Source organism: Lissotriton vulgaris, chromosome 1_2, assembly GCF_964263255.1.
Source record: "Lissotriton vulgaris chromosome 1_2, aLisVul1.2, whole genome shotgun sequence".
Taxonomy (NCBI): Eukaryota; Metazoa; Chordata; class Amphibia; order Caudata; family Salamandridae; genus Lissotriton; species Lissotriton vulgaris.
Genome location: NC_141686.1, coordinates 189,869,990 through 189,887,935, shown reverse-complemented (window position 1 = coordinate 189,887,935; position 17,946 = coordinate 189,869,990). Strand labels below are relative to the sequence as shown.

Genomic DNA, 17,946 nt, shown 5'->3' with positions numbered 1-17,946 from the left:
AAGCCATCCGCACAAGCATTATACAAAAGCAGACATGAAAGTAACAACTTCTCGTTCATGTCTACATTGAACAACAACAATCTCTATACCAGCACAGAACAAAGGTGAAGCCATTAAAAAAAATAGTACATTTGTTTACACAAAAATATATAGCATGTTCAGAACAATTCTGTAATTGAATGCAAGTATCCATGCAGACCTTTTCATGCTTTTGGTTACAATTTCAATAACATACATTTTTCCTTTCAATAGGACATGTGACCTGGAATGATTACCGTCTGACTCTATATGTATTTCCTTTTGTCTGCAAATATAATCTGGGCAATCGGTAAGGCTTTCCTAATTTCTAAAATTGTCTGGAAAAAAATGCGCAACCTTATAATGATTAGGATTTTCATTACATTGAAACATTTTACATTTTAATAGTAATCTCTTTATTTATCGTGTTTTTATGGCACAGTTTAAATTACACGATTAATCTTTTGTGATTACTGTTTCCTTTAGGGATTATTATTTGATATCATGTGAGGTTTAAATAGGTTAGAGTATACCCTTTGCCACAGAGGTTTAGATTCTGTAATCATTAGGAGCACCACTGATAAGCTTGTTACATCAGTTTGTGGTGATGTAAATAGTGCAGATCCATCAGTTGATGGTGGAGGAGGAAGCCATTTCTAAACCACCAACAGTTTGAGTGAGCCTGCAGCAGATGTTCCTATACTTCATCTTCAAATGATAATGCCTTATTTAGAGTTGTGTGGCTTAGATACTCCATTACAAGCACAATGGATGTCCTATGAGCCGTATTACAGTGCCTTAGGATATAATGCACTTCTATTACTGAAGACAGGATATCTGTCATATTTGTGACAGAGTATTCCATCCACCAAACTCCAAGTTTTCGTCTTGCCATAGGTCTCAGTTTTACCCCTTTTGTTTGTCCTACTTTATTTTTTTGATTAGATATCAACAACAATACACTTTGCAGTGCAACCAAGACATAAAGTGATGCAATAAGGATTAGTGCTTAAAAATAACTTTAAATAAAACACCCATTGGCAATGGCAATATGTCTTACTTAAAAACAAGCACTGACAGGACTTGACAAGGTCAGTAGGTTTGGCTTGTAACTGAAAATACAAGCTAGACATATGGGCTTTGGAATATTTTTTTCATGTTGCACACTTAGCCCTAATAATTACTGTTTTCATATTCTGCACCCACCAAAGACATGCAATGTAAATAAACAGAAAGTGCACAAAGATCCTCCTCCAAATGTGGCATTCACATGTCCTCTCTTTTTTGAAAGGCTGCAGTTAGAGTTTTAATAATGCCGACTGCAGTACCTTAGGCTGTAGAAGAGCTCCCAAGAGTCAGATATAGGTCTTTGAATTAGAGGGCACGTATGCAGCATTAAAGGGTCTCTCTGATCCAGATACCAGCCCACCAGAAGGCCCTTGTGTTTGAGAGGGGGAGTAACCTGCAGCACTTGATGAGCATTGACGATTATCGGCAGGGCACGCAATGCCTATGCAGCACTAAGGAGGCTATCTGCCGCAGATTCCGGCGCACCGAAAGGCACTAGTGTGTGGCAGGAAAAGGAGTCAGTACAGCTTCAAAAGCCCAGATTACTTCCTGCAGCGTGGGCCTCGCCCAGACCAATGGCAGGCTCATCTTCTGCCAGTTATCGACTTGAAGAGGCTGGGCTGGGCCAACCCCTTGGTTTGTTTCCGGGCTCCGGGCAAAGGCAGGTAATTTGCTGTTCTAGATTCACTAAACTAACATTTGGGAACATTTTGCTACTCCACAAGTTATTGCTTGATTCAAGGGGATAGGAAAGGCTGCCCCAGCCAAACTGTTACCTTCCCAGTGCTTACTCAAGTCTCTACTATCAATGATTTTCTGGCCTGGGCGGTAGTGGTAGTCTCTAAAAAAGATAGAGCTGTATGAGCTCATATTTTCTCTGTCGGGGGATGGTCCCCTACTGTCCAGAAAGAATTTTAAGCTACTGACTAGGAGCGAGTTGTCAGAGTCAGCTGACCAGTCTAGCCCTTTGAGGCCCTACTTGTCCTCCGAACTCCCTTCAAACACAATCCTGCTAATACGGGCGCCTGGTGGATTTCCAAGCTCCAGCCCAGCGATAAAAAATAGGAGGAGGTCCGCTGACGCTACAGGGAAACCAAGCCAGACAGACTATGACCTAGTGCTTGGATTCCATCCAAACATGGTTTGAATGATGTGGGGGATTTAAGTATCTCACTGAAGATTACATTTTAGGCTATTTTGAAAGGTAAACTGGAACTGGTTATCTCCCAACTGTCCTCTATTGGGCTAAACTTGAGGCTCCTTGTGGACTCAAAAGATTTTTACATCAAAGGGATAGGAGTGGGTGCCACTTCGGAGCAGCGAAAGTCTGAAAATGCTACGCTCCATTCCACTAACGCAGTTTCCAGTAGCATTAGCACTCTTTCTACCTCTGGTCTGGGTGACCGTCCTTCCCCAATCAGAAGGCCTAGTCCCAGTGATCGACTTTAGGTCACCAAGGATGGCAAGAGAAGGGGCGCTACACTTCGGCAGTGAACAGCAATTGAGGGTCGGTGCCTGGTGGACTACCTTTTAGCGACAGGCCCTCTACATTACACCTCCCGCCTGCTTCATGTCCCTATGTGGTAGTTTTGGCTAATGTTCCTGTGTTACCTTTGAGGACTGGTGAGACAACCGCTGAAATGAGAAATAAGATTGCTCACTGTCTGAATAACAAGCTTAATTTTTGCCAGTACGCCCTGATTGACCTGTTCATTTTATCTTAACTGTTCAAGGGAATGGGCGGGTGGGGCCACACAAAAATGTTTAAGGGGGACTGTGTTGTAGTGAATTTCTGGAGTCCCCAACAAGTGGGTGGGTTGCTGTCCTAGGCTAACAGGGCCCTACCCCAACCAAAATCAACCCATCTTCTGCCACTTTCGTATTTCTTTAACACTTTGGCTCTTGTGCCGAGGCCCCACCTGGTTAGATCAAAAAGAGGCCAGATTCTTGATGTTTTGAAATTCCATGATGATTGATTTGAGATACTGAGGAACACCTGCTTTACCAAAACAACATTGAGACATAATCCCACAAGCATTATTGGTTTAATAAAGAGTGTAGAGAAGCATAAACCCTTCAGTTCGAAAGTATTAAAAGTGGCCCTCAATCCAAATTCAGGCAGATAGGGTAGATATAGAGGGCCCCTTAAAGATGCCAAGACATCTTCAATATAGGGGGATGTCCTATATGCTATTCGGAATAAGAACCCGGCAACATTTTGGCATGTGCTTAGTCGTGACAGAAAACCACTATGATTAGACCTGAAACTAAAACCTTACCTAAGCACTGGGTTACCCATTTTCAATCCCTCTATAGTACAGACAATACTAAATATGTCAACCTAGATGTGGCCGACGAGTTATGTTGTCTTCTGATTTAAATATCCAAGCAGATGACTCTCCCGGGCTACCACAAGAGCTAACTAATGTCACAGTGTCATTCACCCTCGCCAAAATATGGCAAGTTATTCAGGAGCTCAAAGCTGGCAAGGCCCCAGTCCTTGACAAGATTCCTGGGGACTTGCGTGCACTCAGCCTGTGCGTTTGTTGACTCATGCGCACTTGAGGCTGTGAAGCAGCAGCCAGCAAAGGGGGGAAATGTAAACAATTTAGATGTCTTGATACCAAGACATCTTCAATATAGGGGATGTCCTGTATGCTATTCGGAATAAGAACCAGGCAACATTTTGGCATGTGCTTGTCAAAGCTGTCAATTTGTCTGCTTACATTTCTTGCTGCTGCCCGGTTATTATTGAGCACTTCCCCTCCAGTAATACAACAGTAGTGAAAGTGTTTGACTGTGAATAGGTAATATTAATATACTCATTTCAGCCAGTCAGGGGAAAAATGTACTATTCCCATTCCAGTCAGTACAACAGTAGGCAAACAAGTATCAAATCCAACAACTATCAAGCAAAATATCTTGAACAAGTAATATTATTTTAAAAACAAAGTAAATTAAGAAAAATATAAATATGTTGCTAAAAATACAAATATATTTATTATTCGATTTTTTTAAAATAAAAACATATTACAATGTTAAATACATATCATAAATACCTTCAAATATTATATTTAATAAAATACATAAATACTTTTCATACCAATAAATATTTTCATTTTGAAATTATTTGTTACCCCACAAATATTTATTATATGCATTTAGTTACTTCCCACCTTATAACCCCCAAACACTCACAACCTGCACCTAAAACGTAACTTAAAAAAAACATTTTTACACTATTAATATAAATATGTATCAACAGACTAATTATCATTCATTAAATAATAATTATGAATTATCTATAATTCATGTACTTTCAGTAATTGATGTACTTTGAACAGATAATTATTTTAATTAATATAATTATCAAATCAATATTTATTATTAATTTAAAAAAATAATTATTGATTACTTAAAATGTATTTACTTCCACCCCGTAACCCTACAAAACCCACAACCCACAGCTAAAAACTTTTTTTTTTAAATGACACCATTACATTTATTAATTGTCAATTAAATAATGAAAAGTATTTAACAACTTAGGGGCCGATTTCAATGTCGGACGGACCTACGTCCATCCGTACATCGATCTGGAATTTGAACCGACCAACATCTTGTTGGAGGTCCCAAACCTGAAATTAGGATGCAACCACACCCATTCTTTACAATGGGGGCATGCATTCTGATCGGAATGCATGCTGTCATTGTAAAGAACTGAGGTGTACTTCATCCCTGCACTCTTTGGCAGGCACCTCATGTTGCTTGCCACCGGGTGCATGGATCAACAGGGGTGCAACATAGGTGCTCCCTCGGCCACCATCTGGAGGCCTTATACCTATGAATTGGCCTCTAATCATTAAAAAACTTAAACTTAATTTACTTCCACCTACCATTTACCCCTCTAAGCCCCACAACCCACACCTACAAAATTAATTTCAAAATTAACATCATTAATTATCAAATAATTTATGAATATAAAATTACAATTAACAAATTATTAGTTCATTAAAAGTAAATTACTATCACCCTTTACCCCTATAATCCCACAACCTGCCCAGAAAATTGACATAAAAAAACATTAAATGCACAATTTACATAATTAAATAAAGAATATTAAATAAAAAGTAATCTCCTCTCCTGAGCTGCGGGCGCTAAAACAAAAATGCAAACGTCTAGAGAGGATATGGAGGAAAGATTTCTCTGTAGCTAAGAAGCAGGAATATAGGATAGCCATTGGAAAATATAAGGCTGCAATTAAACAAGCTCAAGCCACTCATTATGAAGAAAAGATTCCACCCTTTCCACAACAACCATGGAAAAAAAAGTAAATGTAGTGCTTATATAGCGCACGAATCACCCTTGAAGGGGTCACAAGGCGCTGTATACATACCGCTGTGGAACCCTTCCTGGCCGTTCCCTGTGAAGTGCCCACTCCTGGGCACCCCCAAGGTGAAGCCAGGCATCCTAGCGCTGTTGGTGCCGTTGTGGAGATTAAGCAAGCTATTGCCCAGAGTTGCAGAGTGGGAAGGAGAGGAAGGACCAATGTTCCTTATTGAGTATGTCGTCTATATGACTACTTCGCAACCTGTTGCTATAAGTAGGAGAGCCCTGCTTATCAGATTTTGCCCATCCATTTACAGCCCGTAACCTATGCTCGAGACATAATACTTTTAGCTGAAAAGCAGCTTCTGTCCTTTTTTTAATGGGGGTTAATGTTAGTTGTGGAATATCCCATTGAAGGTTCTCCTCAAGGCCAAGGTCTACATTGTTGGTGTCTAGTGGTTCAAAAGAACACTTGAAATCCCCAGCAACTAGGATGTTTCCCCCTCCTTTATACTGATCGAGATAGGAATCAAGAAGGGAAACAATGCCAGAGGCTTTCCCTCCAGGAATCCCTCTGGCATAGACATTAAAAGTAAGAGGTCCTCAACATCAGGAATTTTATGTTTGATTAATAAAATATTGTTACTAATGGTATCCAGCTGCTGGACTTTGTACCTATCATTCTGTCTCACCCAAATAGTTAGTCCCCCCATCGGTCTCCCCCTTTGGCCAGCACTAGCAGCATTAAAAAAAATGTAAGAAGCATTATCTTAACTCGGGTTCCACTGACCATGTTTCTTGAAATACCAGAACTTCGTTGGTTTCGATAAAGGATAGCCAGCCTAGTGATAGTAATTTATTCTTTAGCCCGGCAATATTCGAGGAAACCACAGCAAATTTTTTAAAACTAGTGCTGGATTTAATGCATGGGTGTAACCAATTGTCACAGGACACTACACAGGGATCAGTTACACCCGCCAGTAGGCTCACTTCATTTGGGTGCGTCTCAGTAGAGCTATCATCTTCCCCAAATCTGTCTTCCCGAGTATTTACACCCTCTGAAACATTGTTTATTGCTGAAGGAGGACCCCCTTGGCTCTAAATATTCAATTTAAACACATGGTCTTCCGTGTCCCTGGTGGCGGGATCCACAGAGTCAAATTTGGGACCCAGTCAATCGTTTTCCTCCAGCGAACTAAGTGCCTCATATCTGTTGGAGGTCGGGATTGCAAAATTATAGGGGCCTAGCGAATGCGCCGGTATCCTCTGTGTTACCCCTCTGAATTTTGTGCTCAATTGGTAGCAGTGACCCAGCGGAAGGACATTAATAGCCTTGTTATATACCTTAAAAGAGGCTGCCTGTTCTAAACTACACCGGACCATGCTCAGAGACCCGAAGCTCAAGACGACACAGACCCCGACCAGGCCTTTTTCAGATTGACCAACCCAAGCGACCCTTCTAACCATCTTGAACTCTAAGAAAAGATGGTTCCCAAGCCCAGTCCTAGAATTCAAGAAGTGAGGGGCCTTATTCTTAAGTGAGGACCAATGTTCCTCTTCTCGGGCTTGAAGTCTCGGATGTTGGCCAGTACTATAGTATAGGGTGGAAGATGGAGAAAAACATTTGTCAACATATATCCACCCTGACCCTGTAGTCTCCCCACCGGGCCCTTTGGCCCTTCCTTTCATGTCAATGGACCGTTAAGCGGTCGTATAAGTAATGCCAGGGGTTTCGGAGGGATCGCTATGGAATGGAGGGGTCAAGCCGCAACGTGTTGTAGTGACCAAGATGTGTTTTATGCCTGACTGGCACCTATAACTTCGGGCTGGCTGCTCCCAGAATGAGGGGGTGGAACTTTAGTTATATGCTGCTCTATTTTGGTTAATCTCTGGTCTATTGCAGCTAATCTGGACAGAAGGGGATAAATCAGGGCTAGCAACTTAGCTTCCATCCTTTTAAAAAAGATTGAGCCTCAACGGAGTTTAATTGTTGGAGCCCCAGTGGGGTAGGATCTATACTAGCTGCACCCGCCTTGATGTTGTCAGCCTCGGCGGCTGGAGCTGGGATCCCTTCCCTCCTTAATTCCATGCTCTTGTTCTTAGCCTGCTTTGAGACCTGAAGGCTGGTTTTGGAGGCACTGCACACTATTCCTTTTCTTTACTTGAGCATTTCCTCGTGGGGCAAGTGTTGATTTTTGCTGCCTATTAAGCATATTGGTAGGTGTAGCTGAAGGTGAAGAGTATAAGCTATCCACAAGGGGTAAATTAGAAGAGCCTAGCTATTGGGCTACCTACTGTCACTGATGATGGTTGGGGACATGGGATTGGGGTAGCAGTTCGCTCTAGTACAGGGAATTGCCCTGTTGATAAACATAAAGGGTCCAATGAAAGCCTCCGTTCGGTTAGCTGTATCTCGTGTATTAACACGGATTCAGCCCGAGTAAGAAAGGCATCGAAGGTCCCTACCACTCCCGCCCTGCCCTCCCTTTACGCATGACCTTACTAATGCCCAAAAGGAATAGATTCTAAACAATTAGGAATGGAAGTGATCAATTTAGTAATCAAACACAATCCCTTGAACAGACATAAGCACCCCCTTCTACCCAAGTCCAGTAACACAAGCTTACGTAGAGTTCAGATGTCGATGTTGGAGGGGTGGCCCAGCCCAGCCTCTTCCGGCCTCTGACAGGCACGGACAGTGGGTAGCTAATAATTGTAGTCCCCGGCACTCGTGTCTGCACTAGCTTGATTGCGGGAGGTGCGTGGCAGCAAGGGCAAAGTTTCAGTCCCCAAGGACTGGTCCGGCGAGGCAAGGTAAGCTCAGGCAGCAGCTACAAAAGGATTTAGCAAGAGACTTCCATGTTTCTCCTCATTATGCCTCACCTGTTGAGGGGTAGCAGTTTTGGCAAAATCCCACGTCTACCACTTATGGTAAATCTGGAATTGTGTCAAAATCCATGGATTGTGTGTGGGAACTTTCACACACCACCGATGGAACAACTCCCTGGGGCTGAGTAATGCAACGCAGTGTTTTGTACTGCACTGCCTTACTCTGAATTTATCGAATCACTCAGGGACATGCAAGGTGGTCTCGCATCGCTTGATAAATTGCTTCTTACAGGTTGCATTGCTTTTGCAGTTGCAGTTGCATAGTGCAAAAATGATGCAATACTATGATAAATAAGGTCCTTGGTGTGTGATAACAGCAGTAAACCTAACAACTAAAGTTCCTCTATAATTTCATTTCTTAAGGTTCCTCCTCCAGAGCCACATATGAAATGTTTTGCAGAATTGAAGAAATATTAAAATAAAAAAGTTAAACTAACTTTGAGAGTAGCCTCAATATATTTAACAGTCCATATGGACTTATTATTAGTTTGGCCCCTAATCATCTGCCTATGGTGAGTATTTCAACATTGCAAGTAAATGAACCACCCTGCGCTAAGGTTAATTACAATGCATGTAACACATGTCTGCATATTTCATCTTTTCTCTCTAATTCTGTGCTCGTTTGGATTAGAGGTGTGTTCCACTTTATAATATGCTTTGGGGATGGTTCAAATAGCAAAATTTAAACGTAGAAGAAAATTAATTCAGAAGATGCCTCTATCACTTGAGTGGAGTATCACAACTTCTTTGCAGCTTTTTTTATATCTGACAAAGCAGGTAGGAAGGGGCGAGACCCCATTCTGTCTATAGATAACAGTTGAAGAGATGACTAATTTGCTCACTTTTCATAGATAAGCATGGTAGAGTTTTACACAATCATGAAGCCAATTTCTCAAAGTATAATAACTCTCACTAGTTCATAATCACAGTTTAAATATGCAAATAGATGAGGATTCTCTATTCACAAAAGCCAGTTTGCCAGAAATGGTATTCACTTCAAAAACATACAGGGAGCATCTCATAAACGTTATCTCCTTATTTTATCCCTATCAGCCATATTGTACAATGCAGGGTTTTGGCTTTTTATTGGAAGCAACAGACTGAAGGTTGAGCAATACATTTCCTTTTGGTTGCTGTTCCCTAGCTTCTAAATTATTGCTTCTGCAGATGTTTGCAGATGTTTTAGCGCCGAGACACCCGTATGGGTATTTGCGCGCTTTAAAAATAGCAATAAATAAATAAAATAAAATAAATACATAAGGATCTCACAGGGTTCAGATAATTTACTGAACGTAGTCTATTGTTCATATTGACCTTTGGGACACGATGCATTTAAAACATTTTTCAAAAAGGTAAGAATATATAATAATCTTAATAATATTAGTTATTTAAATGAGGTACATTTTAAACTGAGGTCTTATTTTTACCACACCTTGAAAAATATGGTCCCATGTTTGTCTTTCTACATTATTCAACCATCTTTCTCTGTTCTTTTTTGTTATAGCCTATGCGGAAATGGAGGGTACTAGTGATATATCCATGGACCACATCAAAAAAAGAAATAACAGTCACTCAAGATTCTCTTCGAAATACATCTGTTATTGTAATATGCAAGCAACTGTAAATGTCTGCTGTGTTCAGAAATTTACCTTTTCGATTCACCTTTAGCACAAAGAAAACCTTGTTAAGCAAATGTTGTTTCTCTAGTCTATTAATCTGTCTTTAGCCATGAATAAATCAAAGGCTTCTAAATGATGTGTGCTTCTTTAGTCAGAGTAATCATAGTCAATATATATATTCTCTCTGGAATTTTAATAGATTAAAAAAATATTAAAAATCATGCTTGCTGCCCTCTTTATCTACCATTAGACACCTCACTTCCACTAGTTATAATATCTCTACCACATTTCCTGCTTGTTCCACCTACCCTAATAATCAACTCTACTTACTCATTCCCTTGTACCCTCCTCTACATTACTCACGCAGTCTGTGTCATTGACTCTTTACTGGTCTGGCTAAAGCCTTATTGCTCACTGTAGCAGGCTACACCCGTGCATTAAAGGTCTACTCCAGCATTAAAAACCCTAATCGAGGGCTTTAACAAGGCAACAGGAATTTAATGTCCGGTATAGTCCGCTACAGATAGCTATAAGGCTATTAGAACATTCCGCCTTCCCGGTCGTTTTACTCACCGCATGGACCCCATGTGCCCTTATCCGCCGCTGCTGCCGCATCTGCCTCTCTTCCTGCTGCCTCCTCCTGGGCCTGCATGGCCCCTCGTCCTGCTGCCTCCTCCTTGGCCTGCTTGGCCTCTCCCCATGCCGCCTCCCCCTGGGCCCCTGCCCTCCAGGGTCGCCCTCGCTCTCCTCGCTCTTTCCTGCTCATTTTCCACCCCCTCCGCTCCCCGCCGCTGCTCCCCTGCGGCCTGCCCCCTCCTCCTTATCTGCCGCTCCCCATTTGCCCCCGCCTCCCAGCTGCTCCTCCCTCCCACTTGGCCATAAATGGCGGGGGCCGTGCGTATGCGCAGCGGCCACGCGCAGCAGGCGCGCCGATTGCGTGCCGAAGGCACGCCAAAGGCAAGCCCATCTGAGCCCAGCCACGCCGGGACCATGCCCAGCACCAGAACCCCTGGTCCTCGCCGGAGCCAGCCAACCCGTCTGAGCTACGACGCTGCAGCCCTCCACGCACTCAACACCGGCCGACAGCCAGCCTGCTACCAAGCTACCCCGAAACGCACCCACGGACCCTTCACCTGCAACTTCACCTCCACCCGCTCCTGCACCACGCCAGCCAAAACAGCCGCCAACAACAACCACCTCAAATGCATCCTGCTCAACACCCTCTCCGTCCACAGGCACGCCATCCAACTCTGGGACCTCCTGGACAAAACCGCACTAGACGTCGCCTTCCTCACGGAAACCTGGATGAACGCCACCTCAGCCCCTGACATCGCCATAGCCATCCCGGACGGCTACAAGATCATCTGGAGGGACCGCGTCAACCAGACCGGTGGAGGCATCGCCATAGCCCATAGAAACACCATCCACGTCACAACCAACACCGACGACACCCTCGCCGCCGCAGAGCACCTTCACTTGCACAGATCCACACCGATCCCATGACCACCCTCAGAGGGACCCTCATCTACAGACCCCCGGGACCGCGCACACAATTCAGCAAAGCAATCGAGACTTCATCAGCCCACTCCCCCTCCCCTCCCCTCCCCTCCCCCGACTACATCCTCCTAGGAGACCTCAACTTCCACCTGGAGAACAACAAGGACAACAACACCACCACCCTACTAGACAACCTTGCCAATCTCGGTTTCAAGCAACTGGTCAACACCCCCACCCACTACGCCGGCCACACGCTCAACCCTGTCTTCTCCTCCAGCAACCACATCTCCTTCAGCCACACCACCGACATCCACTGGACAGACCACAGCGTGCGTACACTTCAACTTCAGGAAAACAACCGACCACCACCGCCCGCGCCTAACCCCCCGAAGATGCTGGAGCAAGATCACCACCGTCCGACTCACCACCTCCCTGAGGCAAAAACCCTCCCACCAACACCACCGACCCCAGGGAAGGAGCCCGCAACTTCACACAATGGATCACCGACTACGCCGATGCCCTTGCTCCACTGAAAAACCCTCCCAGCAACCCCAACAGCAAGAAAGCCGCATGGTTCACCAACGATCTCCAAGAAATCCTGCCGTGACCTCGAGAAAGCCTGGAGCCACAACCAGTCAACGGAGAACAGGACAACCCTCAAGAACGCCATTCGTAAAACACCACCAGCTGATTTGCACCACCAATAGGTCATCATTCAAAGAACGACTGGACAACAACACCCATAACAGCAAGGAACTCTTCAACATCGTGAAAGAGCTCTCCAACCCCAACGCCAGCAACAACGACATCATGCCCTCTCAAGACCTCTGCATCTCTCTCGCCGCCTTCTTTCACCGCAAGATCGTCGACATACACAACAGCTTCGGCGCTCAGAACTTGGACCCTGCCACCGAACCGTCGCCTTTCACCACCACCCTGTGTGCCTGGACCCCGGTCAGCACAGAAGACAACCCCCACACGATGAACACCATCCACTCGGGCTCCCCAACCAATCCCTGCCCACACCACATCTTCAACAAAGCCAACTCCATCTTCCCACCCAAACTTCGGGACATCATCAACAACTCCTTTGCATCCACCACCTTCCTGGAGAGTTGGAAGCATGCAGAGATCAGCACCCTCCTGAAGAAACCCACCGCAGACGCCTCAGACCTCAAGAACTTCCGCCCCATCTCGCTCCTCCCCTTCCCCACAAAAGTCATCGAGAAAACCGTTAACAAACAGTTGACAGCCTTCCTTGAGACTAACGGCTCCCTCAACCCATCACCACAGCCAGCTTCCAGGATGGAATGAAAGACATCACAGACTGGTTTAAGCTCAGCGCCTGAAACTGAACTCAGACAAGACGGAAGTCCTCATCCTCGGCCCATCCACCTCCGCCTGGGACGACTCCTGGTGGCCCCCTGCTCTGGGCCCCCCACCCAAGCCCACGGACCATGCACGCAACCTGGGCTTCATCCTCGACTCCTCCCTCACGATGGCCAGGCAAGTTAACGCCGTCACTTCCTCCTGCTTCAACACCCTCCGCATGCTCCGTAAGATCTTTTGCTGGATCCCCACGGATACCAGGAAAACGGTCACCCAGGCCCTCGTCACCAGCCGCCTGGACAACGGGAACACCTTCTACACTGGGACCACAGACAAACTACAGAAAAGACTCCAGCGCATGCTGAACGCCTCAGCACGACTCGTCCTGGACATCCCCGACACAGCCACATCTCTGCCCACCTGAGGGACCTGCACTGGCTCCCTGTCAGCAAGAGGATCACGTTCAGACTCCTCACCCACGCACACAAGGTTCTCCATGACTTGGGCCTCGAATACCTCAACAACCACCTCACATTCAACACCCCAACCAGCCAGTCCGCTCCACTAGCCTTGCCCTCGCCACCGTCCCACGGATCAGCAGAACCACCACTGGAGGAAGATCCTTCACCTACTTGGCCGCCAAGACCTGGAACACCCTCCCCACCCACCTACGCCTCACCAAAGACCACCTTTCCTTCAGGAAGCAACTCAAAACCTGGCTGTTCGAGCAGTAGCAGCCCCCCTCCCCCCAGCGCCTTGAGACCCTAACGGGTGAGTAGTGCGCTCTACAAATGTTCGTGATCGATTAACTGATTGATTGATTGAATGTTCTAACAAATAAACCAAAGGTCTCAATGAGCCTGAGGGGATTTAAATCTACGCAGGGTCCATGAGGACTTTGTTCACAGCAACACCTGTGAATGACAAATATTGGATTGTTGGCGCTAAGAGCTTTTACCAGCCATTAGGACATTTAAAGCTCCATTAAAAACAATGGAGTAGCTCTGGGCTTATAATGGCTGGTATAAGCCTGGAGCTCCAACATTCTAATGCTTCTTTGTGGCTGTGAACAAAGGCTTCAGGGAGCCTGAGGGGATTTCAATCCCTTCGCACTCCCTGAAGCCTTTGTTTAATTTGTTAGAACATTCTGCCCTCTAGTGGCAGCATGTTCTTATAGCCCCTCGTAGCAGGGCTATACTGACGACTAAAGTTCCGCTGCCTTGTTAAAGTCCCTCGCCTTCGGCTCGGGCTGCAGGCGGCCTTTATTAGCTGTTATAACCCACTACGGCGGACGATATTTCTATATTAGAAGCCCAGAGCACTTCATTGTCTTCAATGGAGCTCCCAACATTCCAATGTTCTAATAATCCTTCATGGGTTCCAGAGAAGCGCGCTACTCGCTGAAAAATAATTTCGATACCTCGTCAGGTGTAGTAAGAGATATATAAATGCAAATACAATACCTTCAATGTCTCCATTGCATCCTATGGGCTTTTAAACATTACCTTCAAAATACCTTATCCCCATTTCCATTGTCCAGTTGTTGGCATTTTGTTATTGAGCTATTCATTACTTTTTGCTTCTTTTTCCTAAATTGTATTGGAAATTGTACTAAATGACTACTTGAACGTAATGCTATTTTAATGCTAATCAAATACCGTACCTTTGCTTTTGTGACATTGCTACAAGGTGTAAGCCCAGGATTTCTCATTGAAACTGTATTTGCTTTACAAGGCCCTGGGCGTCTGACTTCATGGAAGTTCAACATTCCTCTCACCCCATTTAATAATCTACAATTGACAGTCACAAACAAATTAAATGACTTCGCCTCTTGTCTGGCGCTGGGATGCTTCTGGGTAGCTATGCGCACTAGAAATGCTAATTCATAATAATCTCTCTTCCTATTTATTTTAATTTCTTTCTTCTCATATGCTTTCTTTGCCCACCCTTATCCCTACTCCAGTTCTTTCTAAATGTTGTTCCTCTCTCTTCTTAATTTTCACCATCTTGTCCCCCTGAATATATGATTGCGGTCTCCTTTCTTCACTTCAGCCCCTCCTTTTTCATTTGTTTCTCTTTCTGACCATTTTTTGTTTTTTCTCACACATCTCTTCTTGTCTCTTTCTTCTTCCTTTGTTTTTCTTTCAGTGTACTTCCTTGTTAATTATTTTGCTTCACGCTACCCCAAGATAGTAGCATTTTACTGTTGTGTAGCTCACACATTTAAGGACAAGCCCCTGAATAAGATGATCCAAAAACAAGGGGCTACACGACAGTAAAATGCTATATTCCTTGACGTGGCCGGATACTATCTTGGGGTAGCCTGAATCAAAATAATTAACAAGGAAGTGCACTGAAGGAAAATCAAAGGAAGACAAAAGAGACACTGTTCACTTCACGTTCACTGTGCAGAGAGGCTAGGACACCAGGACTCATAGTACGGCCCGCGGGCCACCAGGCCCGGCAAGCATTCCTTAGTGGCCCATGGACCTTTCAGACATCGTACCTGAGGGAAAAAAAAATTAATTGTGTCAGCAAACCCCTGGACTCGGAGAGACTCTGCTCTGTGGGGGTCCGGGGATTCCAGTGATTGTCAGAGTGGAGTTGCAGGGGCGCTAAGAGGTGAAATAAAAACAAAGCTTAATTAACATGTAAATGGTCTTTTAAATGGTCCCAAGCTGGGGAAGCTGTGTCAGCCCAGGCTGAGGGCTGACACACACACGGGGTGAGATGACAGAGGGAGGGAGAGGGAGGGAAGGAGAGAGAGGGAGGGAGAGGGTGGGAGAGAGACAGAGGTTGACAGAGGCAGGGAAACAGAGAGGGAGACAGAGAGAGGCCATCAGGGAGAGACAGAGGGAGGGAGAGGGAGAGGGAGGGAGACAGAGGGTGTCAGAGGGAGGGACGGATACAGAGGGCGACTGAGGGAGGGAGGAAGAGAGAGGGTGACAGAGGGAGGAAGACTAAGAGGGAGAGAGAGAGAGGCAGTCAGGGGAGACAGTGGGAGGGAGACAGAGAGAGGGAGAGGGAGATATACAGAGGGTGACAGAGGGAGGGAGCGAGACAGAGGGTGACAGAGGGAGAGAGGAAGACTGAGGGAGAGAGGGAGACAGAGGGTGACAGAGGGAGGGAGGGAGACAGAGGGTGACAGAGGAGGGAGGGAGACAGAGGGTGACAGAGGGTGTGAGGGTGACAGAGGGAGGGAGGGACATAGAGGGTGACAGAGGGAGGGAGAGGAAGGGAGACAGAGAGGGAGGGAGGCAGAGAGGGAGGGAGACAGAGGGAAGGAGAGAGAGGGAGAGAAAGGGAGACAGGGAGGAAGACAGAGGGAGGGAGAGAGAGAGACAGAGGGTGGCAGAGGGAGGGAGGGAGACAGAGGGTGACAGAGGGAGGGAGGGAGAGAGGGTGACTGAGGGAGGGAGGAAGAGAGAGGGTGACAGAGGGAGGGAGACTAAGAGGGAGAGAGAGAGAGGCAGTCAGGGGAGACAGTGGGAGGGAGACAAAGAGAGGGAGAGGGAGATATAGAGAGGGTGACAGAGGGAGGGAGGGTGACAGAGGGAGGGAGGGACATAGAGGGTGACAGAGGGAGGGACAGGAAGGGAGACAGAGAGGGAGGGAGGCAGAGAGGGAGGGAGACAGAGGGAAGGAGAGAGAGGGAGAGAGAGAGGGAGACAAGGAGGGAGACAGAGGGAGGGAGAGAGAGAGAGACAGAGGGTGGCAGAGGGAGGGAGGGAGACAGAGAGTGACAGAGGGAGGGAGGGAGAGAGGGTGACAGAGGGAGGGGGGAAGACTGAGGGTTGACATAGGGAGGGAGAAAGAGAGGGAGACAGAAAGAGGCAGTCAGGGGGCGACAGAGGGAGGGAGACAGAGGGAGGGAGACAGAGGGTGACAGAGGGAAGGAGGGAGATAGAGGGAGGGAGGGAGGGATATAGAGGGTGACAGAGGGAGGGAGAGGAAGGGAGACAGAGAAAGGCAGAGAGGGAGGGAGACAGAGAGGGAGGGAAGGAAAGAGAGGGAGGGAGAGGGAGGGAGAGAGACAGAGGGAGACAGAGAGAGGCCATCAGGGAGAGACAGGGGGAGGGAGAGGTAGAGGGAGGGAGACAGAGGGTGACAGAGTGAGGGGGGGAGGGAGACAGAGGATGACAGAGGGAGGGAGGGAGAAAGAGGGAGGGAGGGATATAGAGGGTGACAGAGGGAGGGAGAGGAAGGGAGACTGAGGGAGGCAGAGAGGGAGGGAGACAGAGGGAAGGAGAGAGAGGGAGAGAGAGTTAGACAGGGCGGGAGACCGAGGGAGAGGGACAGGGAGACAGGGAGGAAGACAGAGGGAGGGAGGGAGAGGGAGGGAGACAGAGGGTGACAGAGAGAGGAAGACAGAGAGGGAGACATAGAGACTGTCAGGGGAGACACAGGGAGGGAGACAGGGTGACAGAGGGAGGGAGGGAGATAGAGGGTGACAGAGGGATGGAAAGGAAGGGAGACAAAGAGAGACAGAGAGAGGGAGGCAGAGAGGGAGGGAGACATAGGGAGGGAGGGGGAGGGAGGGAGGAAGGAGAGGGAGACAGGGAGTGAGACAGAGAGAGGGAGACATAGAGAGAGAGGGAGACGGAGGGAGACAGAGAGAGGAGGGCGACAGAGGGAGGGCGACAGAGGGAGGGCGACAGAGGGAGGGCGACAGAGGGAGAGGGGTAGAGGGGGACAGATGGAGGGAGACAGACAGAGGGAGACAGGCGGAGGTAGACAGACGGAGGGAGACAGACAGAGGGAGACAGACAGAGGGTGACAGACGGAGGATGACAGACAGAGGGAGACAGACAGAGGGAGACAGACGGGGGAGACAGATGAGTGAGACAGACAGAGGGAGACAGACGTAGGGAGACAGATGGAGTGAAACAGGGAGAGAGAGAGGGGAAGGGAGAGAGAGAGAGAGAGAGAGAGAGAGAGAAAGAAAGAGAGAGAGAGAGGTGTGTATGCCGGGTTCTGGTGGCTCAGTGGACGAAGGCGTCTGCTGCAGGGACCTGTGTTCAACTTCATGGTCACATTTTTTTGTGCTTCAGCCCCGCCCCCTCCCCTTCTGACCTCGCCCCAACGGTGCAGCCCTCAGCCACAAACCACACTGTAAATGTGGCCCCCGAGAGACAGTTTGTGAGTACCCATAGGCTAGGAGAAGCCGCACCCTGTACAGCGACCGCCTCTGATTGGACGC

At 46.9% G+C, this 17,946-nt stretch overlaps 1 protein-coding gene across 3 annotated transcripts in view; it reads left to right on the top strand.

Annotated features, from left to right (window-relative positions):
• LOC147734881 (alpha-N-acetylgalactosamine-specific lectin-like) overlaps positions 1–10,050 on the top strand; it is a 379,481-nt gene extending 369,431 nt beyond the window's left edge. For all 3 annotated transcript variants that reach the window (XM_086953663.1, XM_086953661.1, XM_086953662.1), the window contains exons 6-7: positions 253–328; positions 9,806–10,050. In XM_086953663.1, the coding sequence (XP_086809789.1) occupies positions 253–328; positions 9,806–9,830 (101 nt within the window). In that variant the 3' untranslated portion in view covers positions 9,831–10,050. The remainder of the gene's footprint in view (positions 1–252; positions 329–9,805) is intronic.
• The last annotated feature ends 7,896 nt before the right edge of the window (positions 10,051–17,946 follow it).